The 21,885-nt window shown below is 38.2% G+C and overlaps 1 protein-coding gene across 6 annotated transcripts in view; it reads left to right on the forward strand.

Moving 5' to 3' along the window:
- The window catches only part of rtn1a (reticulon 1a), a 174,559-nt gene extending 153,496 nt beyond the window's left edge, over window positions 1-21,063 (forward strand). For all 6 annotated transcript variants that reach the window (XM_020529168.2, XM_048600249.1, XM_048600250.1 and 3 more), the window contains 6 exons: window positions 5,947-6,154; window positions 10,546-10,684; window positions 13,717-13,786; window positions 17,556-17,602; window positions 17,722-17,780; window positions 20,422-21,063. In XM_020529168.2, coding sequence (XP_020384757.1) covers window positions 5,947-6,154; window positions 10,546-10,684; window positions 13,717-13,786; window positions 17,556-17,602; window positions 17,722-17,780; window positions 20,422-20,464 — 566 coding nt within the window. In that variant the 3' untranslated portion in view covers window positions 20,465-21,063. The remainder of the gene's footprint in view (window positions 1-5,946; window positions 6,155-10,545; window positions 10,685-13,716; window positions 13,787-17,555; window positions 17,603-17,721; window positions 17,781-20,421) is intronic.
- Window positions 21,064-21,885: the final 822 nt, after the last annotated feature.

A 21,885-nucleotide genomic window follows, 5' to 3' on the forward strand; every position in this document is an offset into this window, starting at 1 on the left:
ATCACTACAGGTTCATTTTAAATACCTTAAAGTAACATTCATAAAGTTACATTAAGGAGAATTTTAAATTACAGAAGTCCTTTTAAACTGGTACCATAGATTTATACTCATAGGAACAATGGTCGCATTTCATTCCTTGCCCCTTCTCTTCCCTTGATGGGACAGCTGGAGTTATCAGATATGCTTTAGCCAAGGCTGCCATATGCTTAAACTGGGTGGCTAGACATTTTTAACTGACTTGTCTAGGATTGTAATTATACATGCCTGGAACAGGTTAGACTTGAATCCAGGGCTCATAGCTCAGAGGCAGGGACACTACTATTGCTCAACAAGAGCCCTAACTTGCTGCATTGATTGATTTCAACCTTGGTTCACTATGGAATTGAGAAAGGATCAGAGCTGCAATTGGAGTCCTAGGAAGAATGGACATTTTTTAGCTATTCTAATGGTAATTTGAGACAGAAGGATTGAGATCAGGCTTTCCCACCCTATTCTCATGGGTATGTTTGCTATATCTTTGTTGCAGACACAAATACATTGCTTGTTTTCCACCAATTTGCAGAAGATTTGAACGGTCATGGAGATGGTTCTCTGCCCCTTTTCCCTTCCCATAGAACCTATGAAGTGGGCATTGTCGAGTTTCCACAGAGAGGAATATTAAGGCTACCACAGAATCAAAGTGAATTTTCTTTCAAGGTGGCAGGAAGAGACTCCTGATTTTTTGTAATAAGAGTAACATTGCAGAAAGATGTGTCAGTCTATAAGAGCCATCAGGGAAAATTCCTTTGTTTGAATTTGACATGGTTGTTGCCTACTGACTTACTAGGTGTGACAACTTACATGAGGAACAATCATAAACAAAATGGAACATATAGTAAACATGTATGGTGTATACTTGATTCTCAGCTGAAATTTTACATTTTTATGAAAGAATTTCCATTCAACAAATGCCAAGGAATGAGTAAGAGAAGGTACCTTTATAACAGTTTTATCTGATAAATAAATATCTTCAATGCAGTGATCGATTATATGACTCCATCTCATATCTTTACAGGTAAGTTAGAAAATACAGTGAATGGGTGGGAAGACTGTTCTTAGGTGCTGAAAATTGAATAAAACACTACTTTAGATCACTGCGATAGTTTGAAGTGATTTAAACACCTGAAATAATTTTAAAATAAAGAGAAAACCTTCAGGGGTGCTCGCTTGAGAAAAACGACTGCACCTGGACTGCTCTGATTGACAGGGCATCTGATGTAGCTGAGAAAGAATTGTTTTTTTCGATTTCAATGGAATCTGTGATTTACAGTTATATAAAAAAAACTAAAAAAATTATGTTTCCAACAGTTTGTTTATAGTTGCATCTGTCGTGATTGCTAGCCTGAGTTTGAAAAGCTCCAGAAACACCTACCTCAGCTAGGAGCAGTATAGATATTTTAATTGTCAATTTCAAGAGGTCTGTAAAACATTAGCTGTTTAGATATCTTTAGTGAAATGAAACTTTTGCTCTACAATAGATTTACCACTCCTGGGGCTTTAGTGTTTTTTTATTTTTTTTCCAGTGTGGTGTGTGTTTTTTTTATATATTCACTCATGGGATGTGGACTTTGCCAACATTTATTGCCTATTCCATGGTTGCCTTTGAGAAGATGGTGGTGAGCTGCTGCTTTGAACCATTGCAGTCCATGTGCTGTAACTAGAAAATTTATATAAGATTAGATTGATAGAAGTTTATTTCATAAATATCCATTTCAGACATGCTAAGATCTGTTGCAATGCAAATTTATTAAAGGAGCCAGGTAGGTACTAGTTACTTTTGTGAAGGGCTTCCTAAAAAGAAAAGCAAGGTCAGAGTACAGTGACTTAATTATATACCTGAGAAAGCAGGTAACAGCAGACTCCAGTGGTGTTACTGGAAAAATGTTTAGGACAGATAGGGTAAGCTTTGAATGTCATTTGTTTTGTTTCAGAGAATCGAGGATTGATCAAGTTTTTTTTATTCAGTCTAGAAGACACCAGGGTTAAGTTTAGAAGCAAGATGAGATGTTTTCCTAGAAGGAGTTCAGGGCAATTCAGAGATCATATCACCTTAACAGAAAGGTTTAGTTTGTAAATCTTCCAGTAAAGTTTGTTTAGAAATCTGCACATTGAATAAACTTTCTCAGTTCTAGTCATCAGATTTGTGAAAAGACAAATTTCCAAATGCTCATAGTATCGTTTCCTCAGTCCTTGCAAAGGAACTGTGAGGAGTCAGTTAAGTAGAAACTTATGGAGTTGAGATAGGATATAATTTCTTTGGACTTAAGCTTCTGTAGCAAGTAGTGTGAGGGAGCAGATTAAGATTTTGTTTGGCTGCATGTTTTGAGATCTTTATAATTGTCTTCTACGTTTAAAAGCTTTTTTTTCCTAAAAAATCTTAATTTGCGTAATAAGCTTCTGTTCTATTGGTAAAGAAAATCTGAAACCATGCATTTCAGTGACTGACCACTACATTATATAACCAAACAACAAAAAAAATCTACTCACCGAGTTGTCATTCTGGGATGACTTGCCCAGTAGCTCCATCAGCTGGGATCATAACACTCCCCGAAGTGTGAGGTGGGTGGGGTGAGGGGAGCAATGGAGAAAAATGGGGGACATGGAAGATAGGCAGGTGTTAAGGGTTTGAGAGCCCAATGTTCATCACTACCACTGGGCCATTTTCCCAGTAAGTAGAGGCAGGTGGTCAAACTGGCCTACTCCCCCCCCCCCCCCCCCCCCCCCCCCAACCACCAAAAAAAGAGGGGGGGGGGGCCGGGAACAAGAATGTAAGTCACATGACACCAGGTTATAGTCCAACAGGTTTATTTAAAATCACAAGCTTTTGCAGCACTATTTCTTCATCAGGTGACTTCCCCTGACGAAGGAGCAGCGCTGTGAAAGCCTGTGATTTCAAATAAACCTGTTGGACTATAACCTGTTGTCATGTGACTTATGATTTTGTCCATCCCACTCCAACACCGGCATTTCCACATCATAAAGAATATTGGTCCTTTGGTCAGGAGGTTAACTGACCCAATCTTCCTGACTTCTCCATGAAAATCCAGTCCATCTGTCAGTTTACTGATCATCACAATGTCCATTTTGTTTAAAGGTGTATAGTTAACCAAGCAACCCAAATAGACAAATTCTGCCAAAATACACCAACTATCTTTTGACGTGTTTTGGAAATAAAGCACTAGAAAGGAGGGTAGTTGATTATTGTACTAGTATTGGCAGATATTCACTTGTTATCTTGTGGCTGTTTGAGGGATTTATCAAGGCAAATTACATAAACGGATAAAGATATGGAATAAGTTTAATAGTTATGCATCAATTATAACTTCTGCTGAGGTCTCGGCAGTTCTGGCCTGAATTGCCTTAATAGAACTTAGTGCTACAATTCAGCTGTTTAAATGTGATCGCCCAGTGGGCCTGATTCAGTTTCTCCAAGTGCTAAAAAAGACTGAGGAAGCAGAGCAGTGTGGGCCCACGGGGCTGTTGTATTTGAGCTAATGGCTCATGGATTCAATAAAGTTAATGCTTCGCATAGGGAAACGATTAGAAAGCATTATATAGGAAGTCATTTCAGATCTGATAAAAACTATTTAGTTAGAGTGCAGGCCAGTATGGATTTGGAAAATCTAGTTCCTACCTTAATGACTTCTTAAGGTCTTTGAGGAAATAACCAATAGGTTGCTCAATGATACTCTTGTTGACACTGTATATCTTGTTTTCCAGAAAACGAAGTGCAGTGTAGAAGCCTGTTGGATGAAATTTCATTAATTGAAGTGAAATTGAATGGGCCAAGGCTTAATGAAACTTCATAATGTTCTGTGTTTGGGCTGTTGCTGCTTTGCGTTTGATTAATTACTTAGATTAGGAGATAAATTGAACCATTCTTGATTTCACAGGTGGCATAATTATGTTCAGATCAATAATTTAGAAAACGTTGACAGGTTGTAGGGTGATCTAAACAAATTAAATGATGGCCCATTTGTGGCAGATGTCCTTTATGGGTAACTTAGGTACCGATGTTTTAGGTTTAGGAATGCTTATAGATCTAGAACAGCTACCTCATACCACACAACTGGCTTTTGCCTATTTGAACTCTTCAAGCGGCCTGGGTTTTTATTAATTCAATGAACTTATCCACACGTAGAATTTATGAAATGCCATTAGCAGTTATACTGCTTCAGTTTTACGTACTAGCGAATTGTGTTTTTGTTCATAACACTCTGCTTGGAAAAGGTAATTATTTTCCTACTTAATTACCGAGTTGGAATTTTAATTTAATTATTTCATATTGTACTGAGTTGTAAATTAGCTTCATCATTAGAGTTATTTCTGTTTACAAACCAGTTTAAACATCTTGTAAGTATAATTTCATATTGCTGTTGGTCCAATTTTTCTAGGCTGTTTACATGCTTTCATATGGTATGATTAAATACACAGTACATGCAATAATTCACATAATTCTTCAAAGGATTCTCAACTCTAAACGTTTCAGTCATCAAAGTTTTGCTTGTTTTTAAGCTCCATGTTTTTTTCACAGGTATAATTTGTCCTGTGGACATTTGTGTATTCTGATGAATTTTCTACCGTTGGAACAGGGTGAGGCAAAGAAGATAAACAACCCAGGCCAATGAGACATTCAAATAATTTGACGAAACGCATCCCATTTTAAGAATATATGAACATGTGAATTAGGAGCAAAAATAGGCCACTTGGGCATTCAAGCCTGTTTACCATTCAATAAGATGATGGCTTGATATGTTTATGTTTCAATTTCCACATTCCCATACATCCTTGATAACTTTTGATTCCTTTGTCTAGCAAGAATCTATATCCCTCCCATTCAAAATATTTAATGACCCTGCCTCCAAAGACTTCTAAGACAGTGAGTTCCAATGCCACACAACCCTCTGATAGAAAAATAATTCTCCTCATCTCTGCCCTAAAAGGGCAATACCTAATTTTTAAACAGTAAGTCTGGAACGTCCACAAAAAGAACCATCTTTTCCATGTCCACATTGTCAACACCATTCAGGGCCTTTCAAGTAGGAACAAGCCCAGTCTGTCCAACCTTTCCTCATAAGACAACCAACTCATTCAGGTATCGATCTAGTAAACCTCCTTCGAATGGCCTCCAGTGCATTTAAATCCTCTCAGCAATATTACCATTATGTTCAATACCTCTCACAACAAATGATAGCATTCCATTAGTCATCTTAATTACTTGTTGCACTTACATACTAAAATTTTATAGCTTCATACACTGGGACACCAAGATCCCTTTGTAACTTGAAATTCTGCACTTATTGTCCATTTAAGTAATTCACTGCTTTTTTAAATTCTTCCTGCCAAAGTCAACAACTTCACATTTTCCTGTACTATACTCCATCTGCTGGATTTTTGCCCAATCATCTAATCTGACTGTATCCACCTGCAACCCCATTATGTCCTCTTTACAACATGCTTTCTTACCTATCATTGTGTGGACTTAAAATATAGCTTCACTGCCTTCACCCCCTTACCTAAGTCATTGATACAAATAGTAAAAAGCTGGCATCCCATTACAGACTCCTGCAGGACTCCACTTGTCACATTCTACAAATCAGCTGAAGACCATTTATACATACACACTGTTTTCTACCAGCCAGCCAATCTTCTGTCCGTACTACCCCCATACCATAATTTCCTACTTTGTGCAATAACTTTTTACGTGGCACCTTATCAAATGCCCTTTGAAAATCCATGAACAATACAAATACAGGATGCCCTTTATCCGCAGTGCATGTTATTGCTTCAAGAACTCCAAGTTGGTTAAATATAAACTCTTCCAAGTATTTTCCAGAAGTACTCATTATTCATAATAACTGATCTTGTTGAAGCAGATTTATCTTATTCTTCCTTCTTTCTCCTCAGTTATTGACCTGCTATACTGGCGTGACATCAAGCAGACAGGAATTGTCTTTGGAAGTGTGCTTCTTCTATTGTTTTCACTGACCCAGTTCAGCGTTGTGAGTGTCATAGCTTACCTGGCACTTGCTGCACTCTCCGCTACAATCAGCTTCAGAATTTACAAATCAGTGTTACAGGCTGTGCAGAAGACTGATGAAGGACATCCTTTTAAGTAAGTGCATAGCCCATTTTTTTCTTCTCAACAAAGTTGCAACCTGTAACTTTTTTGGTATGTGCAATGATATTATTTCCTTTACCGTTGGCAAAGTTTAGATCTGACATTTATCAGGATATTAATGTGTGGATAGCCAGAACAAAATAATATTTAAATATCTATAACACTTTTAACAAGAGTTTCACACAATATATTTAATTTTTGAAGAACAGCAAATGCTGTGTAGTAAAACATAGCAGCCATTTTGTCATAGGCAATATCTTCCAAACAACTTAGATGCTGACCAATTCACGTGTTTTACATCATTTTGACTGAGAACAATAGGACACTAGAAATCTGCCTATATACTGGGCTGTTGAACAAACAGTTCTTTCTCTCAAATGAAGTACAACAGTTTTGATGATGCAGCATTCCTTGAAAATCTTATTGAAATGCCATCCCAAACTGGCTACTCAGGCAATCTTACAATTTCACTTAAAAGCTTGGCCACATATGCAGCTGTTTTCAGTATAGTATATGATTTGATGCTTCGACATGGTTTATTTCAACATAAGAGGATGGAAAGGTGTTGAAATGCATAATAATGATGCTGACATATCATCAAAGACTGTTTCGACACTGTTCCTATTTCTTATGGTTAACATTGAAACATGGGAAAATGTATGAGACAAAGGGAGACTATTTGATCCATCCTGTCTAGTCAGGTTGATAAAGCAGTGCAGTCAAATCACTTCTTTCAAATCTTTGTCCATAGCACCTTAACTACATATCCAAATATTACTTCAAAATGTTGTACGATTTCAGGCACTAATTCTAGAACCTCACCACTTCTTAGCAAAACATTCCCTTCACTTCACTTCTAATCCTTCCACCAGGTACTTTAAATCTATGCTCCATTTTTTATCATCTGTATGCAATAGGAAATAGATCCTTTTTAAGCATTCTGACTAGGTCAATCATCATTTTATACACATTAGTTAAATTTCCCTTCATATCCTCTATTGCATAGAAAACAGCCCAACCTCTCCAATCTTTCCTCATAACCAAAATTCTCAGTCTCTGGCAAAATCCTTCTGTATGCTCAATTGTGATCATATCCTCCCTGTAATGCAGGCACCTGGACTGTACTCAACTTTAGCAGAGGACTAATTAGTGTTTAACAATTCCAGCGTCTCCTTGCTCCTCTGTTTTAAGCCTTAGCAAATAAAGGAAAATATTCCATAGGTCTTCTAGATCATTCTGTCTAGCTGACCTCCTATCTTCAGGGATCTGTACACATACACTTGAAGGTGCTTCGCTTTCTCTACACTTATAAGAATCTTACCATTTATTGTGTACACATTTGCCTTGTTTGTCCTCTCAAGTACATTTCCTTAAACTTTCTGGATTTTCCATTTGCCATTATTTTTGCCACCCAATTAGTGTACTGATATCTTCCCAGACTCTCCTGCTTTTGTCTTCACTATTAACCACCATATAATTTCTTTTTAGAAGGAGAGAAGAGCTCCAGATCATTCCGCTGTTAGATGTTTGCTGAACCACTTTTGCTTCCAGAGTCAGAAGGTTGTGGGTTTGATCCTCCACTCGCCTGGACTTCACAAAAATCAAAATTGAGCATCCTTCCTGAGGAAGCGCTGCACTGTTGAACGTGCTACCTTTTAGAATTAAATAAAGGTCCCATTTATCACAAAACAAAATACTGCAATTCTGGAAATCAGAAAATGCTGGAGAAAGTCAATAAGTCTGGCAGTATCAGTGGAGAGGAAGAAAAGTGGACCCTGCTGAAGATTCATATGGGTCTCAAATCATTAACTCTGTGTCTCTACCGATTGATTCTGCCTGAAACACTGAGCTTCCTCAGCATCTTGAAAATATCCCCATTTCTCCTTTCGGGACAATACAAAGATCCTATGACGCTACATGGAAGAAGAGCGGGAGAGTTATGCCTGGTGTTCTGGCCAATACCTATCCCACGTTCAACACCACAACAGCAAATTATCTATTCATCATCACATTGCACATCATGACCTTCCACGAACAACAAATTAGCTCCACTTTTCCTGCCTTAAACAGTGCCTATGCTTTGAAAATTTTTAAGTGACTGTAAAGGGCTTTGGGATGTCCTGTGGGTATGAGAGGCAATAGATAAATGCAAATTCTTTTCTCCATCTGAGGCAATTCCTGATTAGGTAACTTGTACCTCATCCTGGAAAGTTAATGCAACAGGAGATGTTTATTTTTACATTGGATGAGATTTTCAATGTATTTACCATTGATAAGTGGGTGCTAAGCCTCTTCCTTAGGTGAAGTTTAATGGTTTATAAAGGTGTAAAATCTTGTCTATGTGCAAACTGGAGAAATAGGTGAAAATTAATGTATTTTGTGCCCTTAAGTTACTCTAGTGTAAGGTCTTTACTGGCACAGCTCTGTGTGCTGAGAGTCTAACCTTGGCAAAACAGAAGAGAAAGTACTGCAACTTAGATTGTTAAGTTTAGCTTGTTCAACAGAGGGCAACAACAACTTGAAATTTTAAAGCACCTACAAGGATGTACATGCTAGACTGAGTCTGTAGCAGATGGTGATGGCAACCAGTGAGAGGGCAAAAGATACTTGACCTCATCCTCACCAATCTGCCTGCCACATATGCATCTGTCCATGACATTAACAGTAAGACTGACCATCGTACAGTCCTTGTGGAGACAAGTACCTCTTCACATTGGGGATACCTTCCATTGTGTCGTGTGGTATTATCACCATGCTAAATAGGACTGACTTTGAATAGATCTAGCAACTCAATCCTGGGCATCCGTTGTGTGCCATCAGCAGCAGCTGAATTATGCTCCCAACACAATCTGCAACCTCATGGTTCGGCATATCCCCACTACCATCTAGCCAGGGGATCAACCCTGGTTAAATAAAGAGTACAGGAGGGCATGCGTAGAGCAGTGCCAGGTATACCTGAAAATGAGGTTGTGCTGGTCAACAACACAACTACTTGCGTGCCAAAAAGCATAAGCAACAAGTGATAGAGCTGTGCAAAATAAAACATCAGATCTAAGCTCTGCAGTTCTGCCACATCCAGTTTGATTGACCGTGGACAATTAAACAAATCACAAATCACCCCCCACAAACATCCCCATTTTCAATGCTGCGAGAGCCCACATTAATGAAAATTTTGCAACAATCTTTGGCTAGAAGAGTTGAATAGATGATCTGATCCAGAGGTTCCTAGCATCATAAATGCCAGTCTTCAACCAGTTCAACTCTGATATCAAGAAATAGCTGAAGGTACTGGATATTGCAAACGCTAAGGGTGTCAACAACATTCTGGGAATAGTCCTGAAGACTTGCGCTCCAGAACGTGTCGTGCTCCTGGGCAAGCTGTTCCAGTACAGCCAAATCACCAATATCTACCTGCTCACCTTTCCGATTTACTCCACAGTCTGCCCTCCCCCACCTCTCGCTGTGTCTCGTTTGTGCCTTGTTAACTTGTTATTAGAAGAGTGGACCCATTTTCTCCTGTTCACAGCTAACATTACACCAATTTTAAGGTCATTCTCAAGGGCAATTTTGTATTCTGTTCCCCTGGCAATAAATGATAACATCCTAACAGCTTTCCTAATTACTTGCTGTACCTGCATGCTAATCATTTGTGATTCATACACAAAGACACCTAGATCTCCCTGCATCTCTGAGCTCAGCAAACTCTCACCATTTAGATAAAACAATATTCTTCCTGCCACTTTGCCACATTACACTCATTTTTCCCACTTACTTACCCTGTAGATTTACCATTTTAGGTTCCTTTTGCCCTCTTTACAACTTGCTTTCCTACCTATTTTTGTGCCTTCAGCAAAGTTAGCAACTATACTCTCAGCCCCTTTATTCAAGTCATTTGTATAAATTCTGGGAATCTCTAAGTGCAGTGCATCCACTGTTTACTTCCATATATTACTTCCTGAAAGAACAAGCATGATTTGCCTTTCACAAGGCAAATTAGTTTACTGTACCAGATAATTTTGATAATTTTCTAAGTACCCTGCTATAATGTATTTAACGAAAGCTTCTGATATCTTACCTATAACAGACGGTAAGCTAACTGGCTTGTAGATTCCTGTTTTCTGTCTCCCTTTTTGATTCAGTATTTTCTAATCTATGGAACCCTTTCCCAGATCAAGATAATTTTGGAAAATTAAAACCAGAGCCACTTCATTTAAGATCTGGGGAAGAAGCCTTTCTGCACCCGGGGACTTGTTGGCCCACAGCTCCAATAATTTGCTCAATATGTATTAATTATATTTCATTGTATCTTCTGGAAAAGCAGCTCAACCTTCATCAACATTTATTGCCTTTTTCTCTGTGTAAAATGAATTGTTTTGTATTGGCAGAGCTTATTTGGATATGGATGCCACCCTCTCTGAAGAGCAGATTCAAAAGTATGCTGATTCTGCACTGGTGTACGTAAACAGTATTGTCAAAGAGCTGCGACGACTGTTTCTTGTGCAAGACCTTGTGGATTCTCTGAAAGTAAGAGCATCGAAGTCATTTTCTCTTATTGTTCAATGTTAAGTACTGTCAATTGAATTTTCACCCGGCATTTAGTTTGTTAAGAAGGTTAATACTGCCTTCCTTTGCCATTGAAGAATCCGCTGTGATTCTTCTTTTGTTACTCCCACAGCTATATTCCTTGTGTTCCCTAAATACCTGTTGTATTGCCGACTTAACCATGGAGTCTGGACTCAACCAATGAATATATATATTGCATAATCTGGTCACAAAATAATTATCACACAGTGCACCAATACTTGCTGTGTTCACCTGAAATGTGCAGGATTATGACAATATTGTAAACAGATTTTATTTCTTGCTCCCTAGATAAAATTTTAATTTTCTTTGATTATTTCATCTCTTCTTACCACAAAATGCTTTTGAAATCTGTTCATTATTTAATCTTGTTTCTCTCCTTCTGTCAACATAAATGAACAGGAATGTTTTCCACTGCTTCACCAATCAGTGAGCAAACCTTGCTGTCTTTATCCTCTTCTTAGAGTAGAATTTTTTTTGTACAGTTCATATTTTGAATATATCTGACTGACTCTTATTATACAAAGTACCTAAATGTAATGTTGCCATTTATCACGTTCCCTATTTTGGTGCCTTCTCTTAAACAAGAACAGCATTATAGTGGAGAGCCAGGCATTAATTTGATCTGTGTTGTAATACATGTCCACTACTTCTATTGATAAGTCTATGAACCAAAATTAGACCTTGCCATTAAAGTTACCTGCAATTGTTTAACCAGGGCATACAATGTTACGGGATGTGAATTTGAATGCTTGTTTGATTTGAAAAGACAATATGTCAGACATTATTCATAGCAGAGAATAAGTAGACTTGTTCATGGGCAGTTAACATTATTTTTGACACTGTCTAATACAGAGGTCTGAATCTAGTTCAGTGGTTGAGTGGCAAAATCAAAATACTGCAAATGCTGAAAAGCTGAAACAAAAACAAAATTGCTGAAAATACTCAGAATGTCTAACAGAATTTTACCACTGGCTTGCAAGATGCTGTATTCAGGATGAAAAAGGGGTCCTTGAGCATGAACATGCCAGCAGTTGCACCAGTTCAACAACTTACCCAGGGGCAACCATCTAATTGGCTGCCTCCAGGTCTACCATCCAGTTAAGGACAGTGGGCAGGCTCCCACTGCTTCTGTTCCTCATCCAGTCAATGGGCAATTAAACCTGGAGCCCTCACAACCTCACCAGGAAAGGTGCGGAATCATGTGGAAGGCTAAGAGCAGATTTGCTAGAAGTTTTCAAAAAATAAAAACCAGAAGCACCAAGCAGACAGGCACCTCCACATAACCCTTTGGGACTAAGTGTTGAGCCTTCCCTGCTGGCAGCCTCCTCTTTATGGACCTGAGGAATCAGTCAAAGTAAAGTCCCTGATTGACTGCCTGCACTGTGTCAGGGAACCATCCTGACCCTTTCTATTTTCCAGGCCCCTCCCTCCCAGCCACCACTGCAGGGATTTTGAAAATTCTGACGAATGTTTCAGGCCAATGATACTTTATCAGAAATTCTTGTGAAAAGTCACAATTGAGTTAGCGAGGCAAACCAAATAGATACAAGTGTACTTTTCTGTGGGGCATAATTACAAGTTTATGGTTGAAGCACCTTAGAACTAAACGTATACCAACGGAAATAAGTCATTATTGGTGCCTAATGGAAATGTGAACTAATAGTATATATATTTTTTTGAAAATTTTGAAAATTTAAACTTCAAGCTGTCCTTCCTGCACATTGTGCACTGGATATTTAAGGAGATAGAACTATGACAGAATTTCAAATTTTAAATGAGTTGTTCTGAAGCCTAAAAAATACATCCAATTATATAGAAAATACAGTGCGGTATCAAGGAGGATAAATTGAAAAACTTACTCTCAAAAATCACAATGGTGTTTCCTGCAGCACCTACAATTCTGAGCTTTGTTTTCCACTTGTATTCATCGTGCAAAATTCCTAATAAAGCTGAACAGCCCATCATAGAACAAACTGGTTGTTTATACTTGTAAAATTCTTTGGAGAAAAAAAAACCCTTCATTGAAGTGCAATCTGTACCAGGAATCATCCACTTCAACCAATGTTTTCACAATCCTGGACAGACGCAGAATTTGACATACACTGTCTGTCTGGTTGGGCCGTATCACACATCCTTTTGATTGATTTTTACTGCATTTTTTCGATGGATTTGGACAGAATCCTCCTTGATTGTACAACATATTTTATTTGCTACAATCCATTTACCCTTAATGACTGAGCAAACAAAATATTACATTAAAAATACAACTTTTACTTTTTACCCCATGAGAAATTCTATAAGCATATTACCTTGTAATGTGATATTTAAACTAATTGACACTAAGACATCGGGAGGAAATAAAAATAATGCCTATTCCATCCTTCTCTCTTTTTTGTCTATTTTAAACAAAAGCTAATTAAAGCACATTAGGAGGATTGATTAAAAGCGAGGGTCCAGGGGCAAGTTTCAACAGGCATAGATTTAAAATTACGTGTAAGCAAAGCAAGGGTTATGTGAGAAAAAAACTTTTTTCACACAGCAAGTGTTTAGGGAATGAGAGGATACAGGGAGACAGAAGGTGAATTACTCACAGCAGAATTCTCTATCTCTGATCTGCTCTTCCAGCAGCTGCAAAATTTATACGACTGATCCAGTTCAGTTTCCAACCGTTGGTAATCCCCAGGATATTGGCAGCAATATTGCATTTTTAAATTTTTCAAACATTTAACAGAAAATATTGGCAAATCTCTTACAGCACTGCAAAGAAAGAAAATAACTCTAGTTGTACAATTTTTAATATCTATCAAAAGGATGGAATTTGCTTATTCTCTATAGATTGCTTCCCACTTTACAATTAATTTTTGATATACTTGGATACCATTTGGGTTGTTCATCTGTTTTAAATTGAAATATGTAACATCAAAACAGTGAGTCTCTATTTGTGAATTTCATGTTTAACTGTTTTGGTTTAGTTTGCAGTGCTGATGTGGCTGTTGACCTATGTTGGAGCTATCTTCAATGGCTTGACCTTGATGATTATGGGTAATTATGTTCTAACACAGAACTCAGAAAAAATTGATCAGTTTTACTGCTGTGTATTTTCCAAGTTTGTGAGCAAAGTAGCAATGCATGTCTGTGTCAGCCTTAATGTAGCTATCCAACTTAATCCTAAATGTTTCAAACTGATATTTGTGCACCAGTGCTAAAGTGACTTTGAAAAGTTAGGCTGTTGCTGCATATTAGCACCTTCTTAAATTAGGTGTAAATATTCCAGGAACATAATGGGTAATGAAGAAAAGTTGTGGAGTGATTGATCTACCCACATGTAACTATGAGCTCAGCAAAACAAGAGGAGTTGAACCAGCAATAGGGTCTCATTAATAAAACTTTGAATATAATGCTCTATTCAAAAGGTTTGCAGAATACCCTTTACCAACATTGATCTCTACGCTAATTCAGCCCACACGCATTTTGTTCCTTGTCTCGGTGTAACCTTATTCTATACTACACCAAGAAAGCCCTCGGCACAGTTGCGTGCTCTGGAAACTAAGCTTTTGAACGCCCAGAGCAGATGTCAGTGGGACCAATTTTGAATTCTTCTCCATGTCCATTATTGAATTGGCTTCTTGGTCTTATTCACATCTACCAGCACTTGGGCACGTGACCAAATAGGATTGATGTAGTATCCAATCAAAAACGCAGCAGCAGCACCCAGTCCTATCCAGCATTTACCCTTTGTATCTCATCAGTAGTTCGCTTTGTCCAATCAATTAGGAATAAACTTCCAAGGGGATTATCCACTCTGATAAGACAAATAGAAAAGCAGGTTGCTTTTTTTTAAATCGTGAGAGACTGGAAAATGTGTACAGAAGCCTTGTTCAGTCCCTATTGCATGAGTCACAGGAGTAAACATGCAGCAATTAGGAAAGCAAAGTTATCCTTCATTACCTTCATTAGAAGCTGCAAACATGGCAGGTGTAGTGAGTTAATTAAGTGGGACCTGAAATTCAAAACTGACAATGGTGGCTTCAGACTGAAAAGCTAATTCAAAATCATGCCAATAGCAGGTGGAGCATTATGACACTGTCCTGTGTAATACATTTGCATAGCACTATTCCTCATGATCGAGACCTTTGTGAAATTAAGTCCTACATCCATTAAGTTAACAGTTCACAGTAATCATGTGACACCCAATTTTTCTTTATTTAAATGAGATATGCACCAGTCTGCTTTGAGTAACTGTGTCTGAGGTAAACGTGTGTTCATGTGGAACTCTGCAGCATAAGAGATGGGGAGAAAGAAAATGACACCTTGACTGGATAGTCAGGACTGGCAAGGGAAAGTGAGGGGTGAGGCATGTTTGGGACTTTTGGGCATAAGAACATAAAAAATAGGAGCAGGAGTAGACCATCTGGCCAGTCAAGCCTGCTCATGGCTGATCTGTTCGTGGACTAAGCTCCACTTTCCCACCCGCTCATTGTAACTCTTAATTCCTTTACTGTTCAAAAATCTATCTATCTTTGCCTGAAAAATATTCAACAATGCAGCCTCAGCTGCTTCACATGAGCAGAGAATTCCACAGATTCACAACCCTTTGGGTGAAGGAGTTCCTCTTCAGCTAAATCTGCTCCCCCTTATTTTGAGGCTGTGCCCTATAAGTATAGTTGCACCGGCCAGTGGAAACAACCTCCCTGCATCTGTCTTATCTATTCCTTTCATAATTTTATATGTTTCTATAAGATTCCCCTCATTCTTCTAAATTCTAATGAATATAATCCCAGTCTACTCAGTATCTCCTCATAAATCAACCCCTTTGTTAGCCAAATCAAAATAGTGAACTTCCTCTGCACCCCTTCCAGTGCCAGTACATCCCTTCTCAAGTAAGAAGACCAAAACTGTACACAGTACTCCAGATGTGGCCTGACCAGCACCCTGTACAGCTGCAACATAACCTCTCTGGTTTTAAATTCAATCCCTTTGGCAGTGAAGGATAATATTCCATTTGCCTTCTTAATTGTTGCAATCCAGAAACCAACCTGCAATTCACTCACAAGGACACCCAGGTACCCCTGCACAGCAGCATGCTGCAATTTTTCACCGTTTAAGTAAGTTTTGCTGTTATTCCTACCAAAATAAATGACCTTACATTTACCAACATTGTGCTCCATCTGCCAGACACTTGCCCACTCACTTAACCAATCTATAACCCTCTAAACACTCTGTGTCCTCTGCATACTTTGCTCGACCACTCATTTCAGGGAACTTGACACACTACACTTGGTCTCCAACTGTAAATCATCTATGTAAATTGTAAACAATTGTGGTCCCAGCACTGATCGCTGCGGTACATCACTAGCTACTGATTACCAACCAGAAAAACACCCACTTATCCCAGTCTGTTAGTTAACGAATCTTCTATCCATGCTAGTACATTGCCCGTAATGCCATGCACCTTTATTGTATGCAGCAGCCTTTGTGCAGCACTTTGTTGAATGTCTTCTGGAAATCCAGATCCTTCACAACCATCGGTTCCCCATTGTCCACCACACTTGTAATGTCCTCAAAGAATTCCAGTGAATTAGTTACACATGACCTGCCTTTCATGAAATCCATGCTGCATCTGCCCAATGGGCAGGAATGTGGAAGACTGAACAAGGCTTTTGGTTGAAACAGCACATGGGATCAAGCGGAAGTGTGCAGTGTGTTGGGCCTGGTGTTTTGGGTGTGGTCATGAACTGTGGGGGCAATCAGTAAAGATAAACAAAATGAGGGGCCTAAGGACAGTGTCACTACTGTCCACAGTTGGATGCAGTGAGTCAAACTCAAAGTGGTGGCTGTAAAAGAGAATGTTCACAGTCATGAGGGGAAGTTTGATTTAGGAGGGGTTTAGGCCCAGTCTGAGGTTGTGATATTTAAAGGTATCATAGGGCATATCATGGAATCAAATGACATCTCTAAGGATAACGTAGGAAGGGGTTGGATCAGAGGAGGAATCTCAATGGTGACAGAGATAACCCTGGGAAGGAGAGATGGCATGTTCACGTCCATAATGGGTGGTCAAGGGTGATGGGAAGAGGTTCAAGGAATGTAGGAAGAAGGCGCAGAGAGTTGTTTACAAAAGAAAGGTGAAGGGTCAGGGTTTGTAACCTGTCTGGATTGGCACACCATGCATTAATTCCACCTTAATAGTAAAGAATAACCGAACAGCAATTATATAGGACCATGATAGAATCACACCTCTCATGCCATATTCAGATTTTGTCTCCTTACCAAAGTAAGGCCATCGGTACTGAGAAGAAAGCAGACTTGTGGCCATTGCGACAAAAATGAGCCTCTGCTGCTCCTTCTATTCTTCCTATTATCCCAACCAAAATGGACAAATGTACTACAGACAGTGGATCAGAACATCACCCCTTGTACTTTAGTGATTATGTTTGCATTTATACATGTTGACTTTGGGGAATTCTCAACACCAATTATAACCAACTGAATTTGCTTAGTTTCTTTTTAATTGAGATAAAATCAACTGATCCTGACGGAATTTTTTCTAGTTTGAGGTATGATTTCAGATTTGCCTGTCTTGCACTCCTGTTATTCATTTCTATAATTACAGTTTGTATTCCTCTTACAGTAACTTTAGCATGTTAAAGACAGGAATCATATCTATCTGTTTTCTCATTCTCTCAATTCTAATCTTTGACTTTTAAGTTTTAACAAAAATTTTGATGCTGTCTAATCTCTAGGAGGAATTGTGTAAAATTGGCTATATCACTGTCTCGGCACAAATTAATATGTTGATGTTCTTTTCCAGCTGTCGTTTCTATGTTTACCTTGCCTGTTGTATATGAGAAATACCAGGTAAATCCCTTATTAATTTTCAGATACAGAATAAACTACAAGAATCTATGTGTATTAGATCTAGTTTTATAGTAGTTACTATATTTATTTTAATAATTGTTTTATGGTTACCTATGCAGGCACAAATCGACCAGTATTTGGGACTGGTGAGGACCCATGTTAATTCTGTGGTGGCAAAGTAAGTTTGACATTGGAGCTAATCCCTTTGCAGAAACTGAGGAAACAGGATGTCCAAATTAGCTTTTTACTAATGAACACATACAGAAATCAAAATGTGAATGAAGATAAAATCACAGTTCCAGTAGATTTGAAAATATTCTAGGCACACTTCACATTTGTCCCAATGCTACTAATGTTGCAAACAATTTCGTCTCCACAGATTCTTCTTCATTTTAAAAGAAAAAGCCGTTGTCATACCCAGGCTGTCAATTTTTTTTTAATTGACTCATGGAATGTGGGCATCTTTAGCTAGGCCAGCATTTATTACCCGTCCCTATTATGTCAACTCCTCTGCCTCTACAGTCTATCTCCATTGTTCTTACATCATTTTTCCTCTAAGGCTTTTGAAAGTGTTGCCTCCTTCCAAATTTGTATATATTGCTTGAATGTCGGTCAGCTTTCTACCCCTGCCACAGCGCTGAAAGAACCCTTACCAAAATCATGTGACATCTTTTGTGACTGTAAATGTGGTGCATCCTCCTTTTTCATTCTTCTCAATTTCTTTAAGCTTTTAACAGGCATGATATTATGCTGCTGCAATATATGTTTCTTCAAATGTATTCTTAAACTGTAGTGCATTAGTTGACACTTGGGTAAAACAAAGATGTTCATAATGTACCTGACTTTGTAGTTAGTTCTTCACCGGTCACTGTTGGAGAATTGGCAGGAGAATGGTAGCTTCCTCAAATCCCACAACACCCTGTGCGTGCCATTTGAGTGGGTAGTATTGAGAGAAATTAAATGTTGCTGAAATCATAACTACACTTGTATTCAAATAGTTATGCGATCTTTAACGATCTGATTTTAAGGAGAGATGTTTAATGAAACAAATACTCTTAATAATTCCATTAGCTCCATCACAATGTTGAGAATGCTGTTCTTTTAAGGAAGCAGAGCTTCTGGATTGACTTGTTACCCTATTGTTGGGAGTGCATTCCCCCGCATTATACTCTTGTATTTCTTTTGTGCATCATGTATGAATTCCTTTCCGCAGATATTCAAGCAAAGTTACATGTTGAATGAAAGAAGTTTTATTTGATTCACTTTCCCACAGGAGTTACTGCAGTACAGTTAGAAAAGTCAGACATTGTCTATTTAATGTAAATTAGATTTGTGATGAGGTAGCTCTGTTGTGAGTTCAGCTTTGTAACAGGCTGAGTACGTTACCAGTGGCAAGGCCTTAGGAAATCTATCCTTATCGTTAATTGCATGTGTATTTCAAAGGATATATATTCCTCTTTTTCTCCCAAAGAAGAATGATAAATCTGTTACAACTGCATATTAAATCAAATGATAAATTTTAATGCTTTACCTTTCACAGTAAATGGCATAAAAATGTGGGCCAGGTAGTCCTGTTGCCCAAAATGAGCTTCCCTGTAAAACAGTAATGCTTAAGTCTGTACTGACGTAAAACAAGTCTTGAATGGCAACCAAGGAAGAACTTTAGAAGAAGCTTGCATTCACAAAGACAATGGGCTGCAGAACGGGACAATAAAATCTGGAACTGGGAGCCAGCCACAATTACAGTAATAATGAAATTATCAATGTCATAAAAACCACTCAGTCTCACTTCCTTTAGGGAAGGAAATCTACCTCCTCACTTGGTCTGGCCAACGTATGAGTCCAAACCCTCAGCAATGTGGTTGCTTCTCAACAGCTCTCCAGGGGAATAAGGGACGGATTACAAATTCTGGCTTTGCCAGGAATACTTCCATCGAATGAATAAAGGCAGAAAAAGTCACTAAGTGTTACAGAGACAATAAGCAGCGTGAATCAGCAGTATAAATGGGGAAAAGAACTGTAAAAATAGTTTTTAAAGAATCAGTTGAGTTTAAGAGAAAAGTCATGCTGCACAGGCTGGGAATTACAGATCCTCATTAGCGTAAGAGCCTGAGGCCCATACAAGGCCTCACTCTCCATCTATTAAATCATGGCCAGGTCAGGGTGAACAGGAAAGCTACAGGAAAGGCATGAATGGAGTTTCACAGACCACCCCCCCACCCTTCACACCCCTATCAATCCCTCCAAAATCTGCAAACATCTGGAGAAGACTGCATAATTCAGCGCACACTGTTTTCTTCCAAGATATATAATTTTCCCTTTCATTTCTAAAGATTGACCTCAGCTACATCTGGCTGCATTTATACTGCTTCCTTTGTTTGCATGCAAAGCACTTTGAAGTGCTGATAAAAATAATGATGGTAGTATAAGTTGGGGAAAAATGCTACCGATGCTGGAAATCGGCAATAAAAGCAAGAAATGGTGGAAGTATCAGCAGCTCCAGCAGGATCTACATGGAGAGAAAATGAGAAGCAACTGAGTCCTGATGAAAGCCTGTCAACCTGAAACATTAATTTGATTTCCCTCTCTGAAGAAACTCTTCCACCTGACTTGCAAAATGTTTCTAGTGTTTTGTATTAATCATTTTGCTATAAACATGGAGTTGGGTTATGAATTAACTAAAACCAATGTGAGAGCCTTTTAGGAAACCATCTTGTGTCACTGCACTTACTCTTCTGAAATCACATGACTGTAGCAATTTGATTACTTTTAAATTATATAATTCTCTTCCCCCTACCTTTTTATTGTCTTTTATTCAGGATTCAAGCTAAAATACCAGGAGCAAAACGAAAGACTGAGTAAGAGCAATGTGAAGAGAAACTGTTGGCACAAGAAAGGGCATCTGGAGCAGAAGCTTTTCTGTATTCTTCAAATTAATCAGACTTGTCTTGGAGAGTTGTTGTCCCATTTGTCAGCATCATGATTTTAGAAACACACAGCACTGAGACAGTCCTCCTCCCATGCTGTTTCCAAATGATTAGAATACTGCAATCACTTGTGTCGATCACTATAGTAAGGAGAACCAAGTAATAATTATTGTATTAGCCGTGTTTTTGTGTTGCTTATAAACAAATGCATGACGTTAAGAGTCTTAATTATATTTAACTTTCTAGTGTTTTCTGCTGCAATGGCGGTGCTTATAACTTTTAATGTTACTTGTGGCTAGGGCATTTCTGCTTTAGTGCACTTTTGCAATAGTCTAATTGCTCCAAAGTCACTGAGTCAGTCTGGCTTTATTGAGTAAAACAATAGAACAGTGGATCGATGTTTTGGTGTTTATCCAGTACAAAAGTTCTGAGGATTATGTACTGTAATTGTGGCATTTGGTTTTGTAAACTAAAGAAATACAAAGCTCATGTTTTTCGAACTATTGTCATACTATTAAAGAAGTATGGAAACAGGCTGCTGGCTTTTCTTTCCTCCCCGGCAATTCTACTGCAATTTCTGTTTGATGAAACTTTGCTAAAGTGCAGGTTTTAATTCCTGCTGAGACAGCAATTTTGAGTTGGATGCCCAGTAGACTTCAATCTCAGGCTCTTGTTTGGATGTTCTTGGTCAGTTGCACTTTCCATTAGAAAGTAGCAACTGCTGAGACATTTAGGACAAATATCAGGCTGCGTCGAAGAACGCTGCATGTAGCGAGGTTAATGGAAGCACTTTGCACCTTTTACTCTGTGAAAGAAAGGCTCTTGAAAATTATCTTTAAACACCAAAGTATATTGATTGTATATCAAAAATAATTAATGATCCTCAACAAATGAATTATGAAGAACATGAAAGAACCTTATTAAGTATAATGATTTGGAAGTTCAGCTTAAATTTATATTGAACTGGAACCGTTTAACTTCCACAAGTGGGATTAACAGTATGAAATCTAAAATTGAATGAGTGAGATAACAAATAAGATCTCCATTAGTCGGAAGATAACATTTAAATATTTTATCTAAATTAATTAAACTCATTTAAATGTTATTTAATTTTAAATTCTGACAATGACTGTGATAATAAAAAAAATCACACCTTCCAGATTTGACAGAAACTGGAATCTGTCAAATTATTGCTTCAGAAGAATATCAGGAATATGCCAGACGGTAGCTGTAAATGTCAAATAAAATGCTTAATACAGTGAGCTGATCCTGGACGAGCCTTGATGTAGCACATACTGCTATTACAAAAGAAACATGAACACTGAACTTGAAGCTAAGTCAGGCATTTTGCTCAGG

The sequence above is a fragment of the Rhincodon typus genome, chromosome 8, assembly GCF_021869965.1.
Source record: "Rhincodon typus isolate 14 chromosome 8, sRhiTyp1.1, whole genome shotgun sequence".
In the NCBI taxonomy this organism is placed as follows: Eukaryota; Metazoa; Chordata; class Chondrichthyes; order Orectolobiformes; family Rhincodontidae; genus Rhincodon; species Rhincodon typus.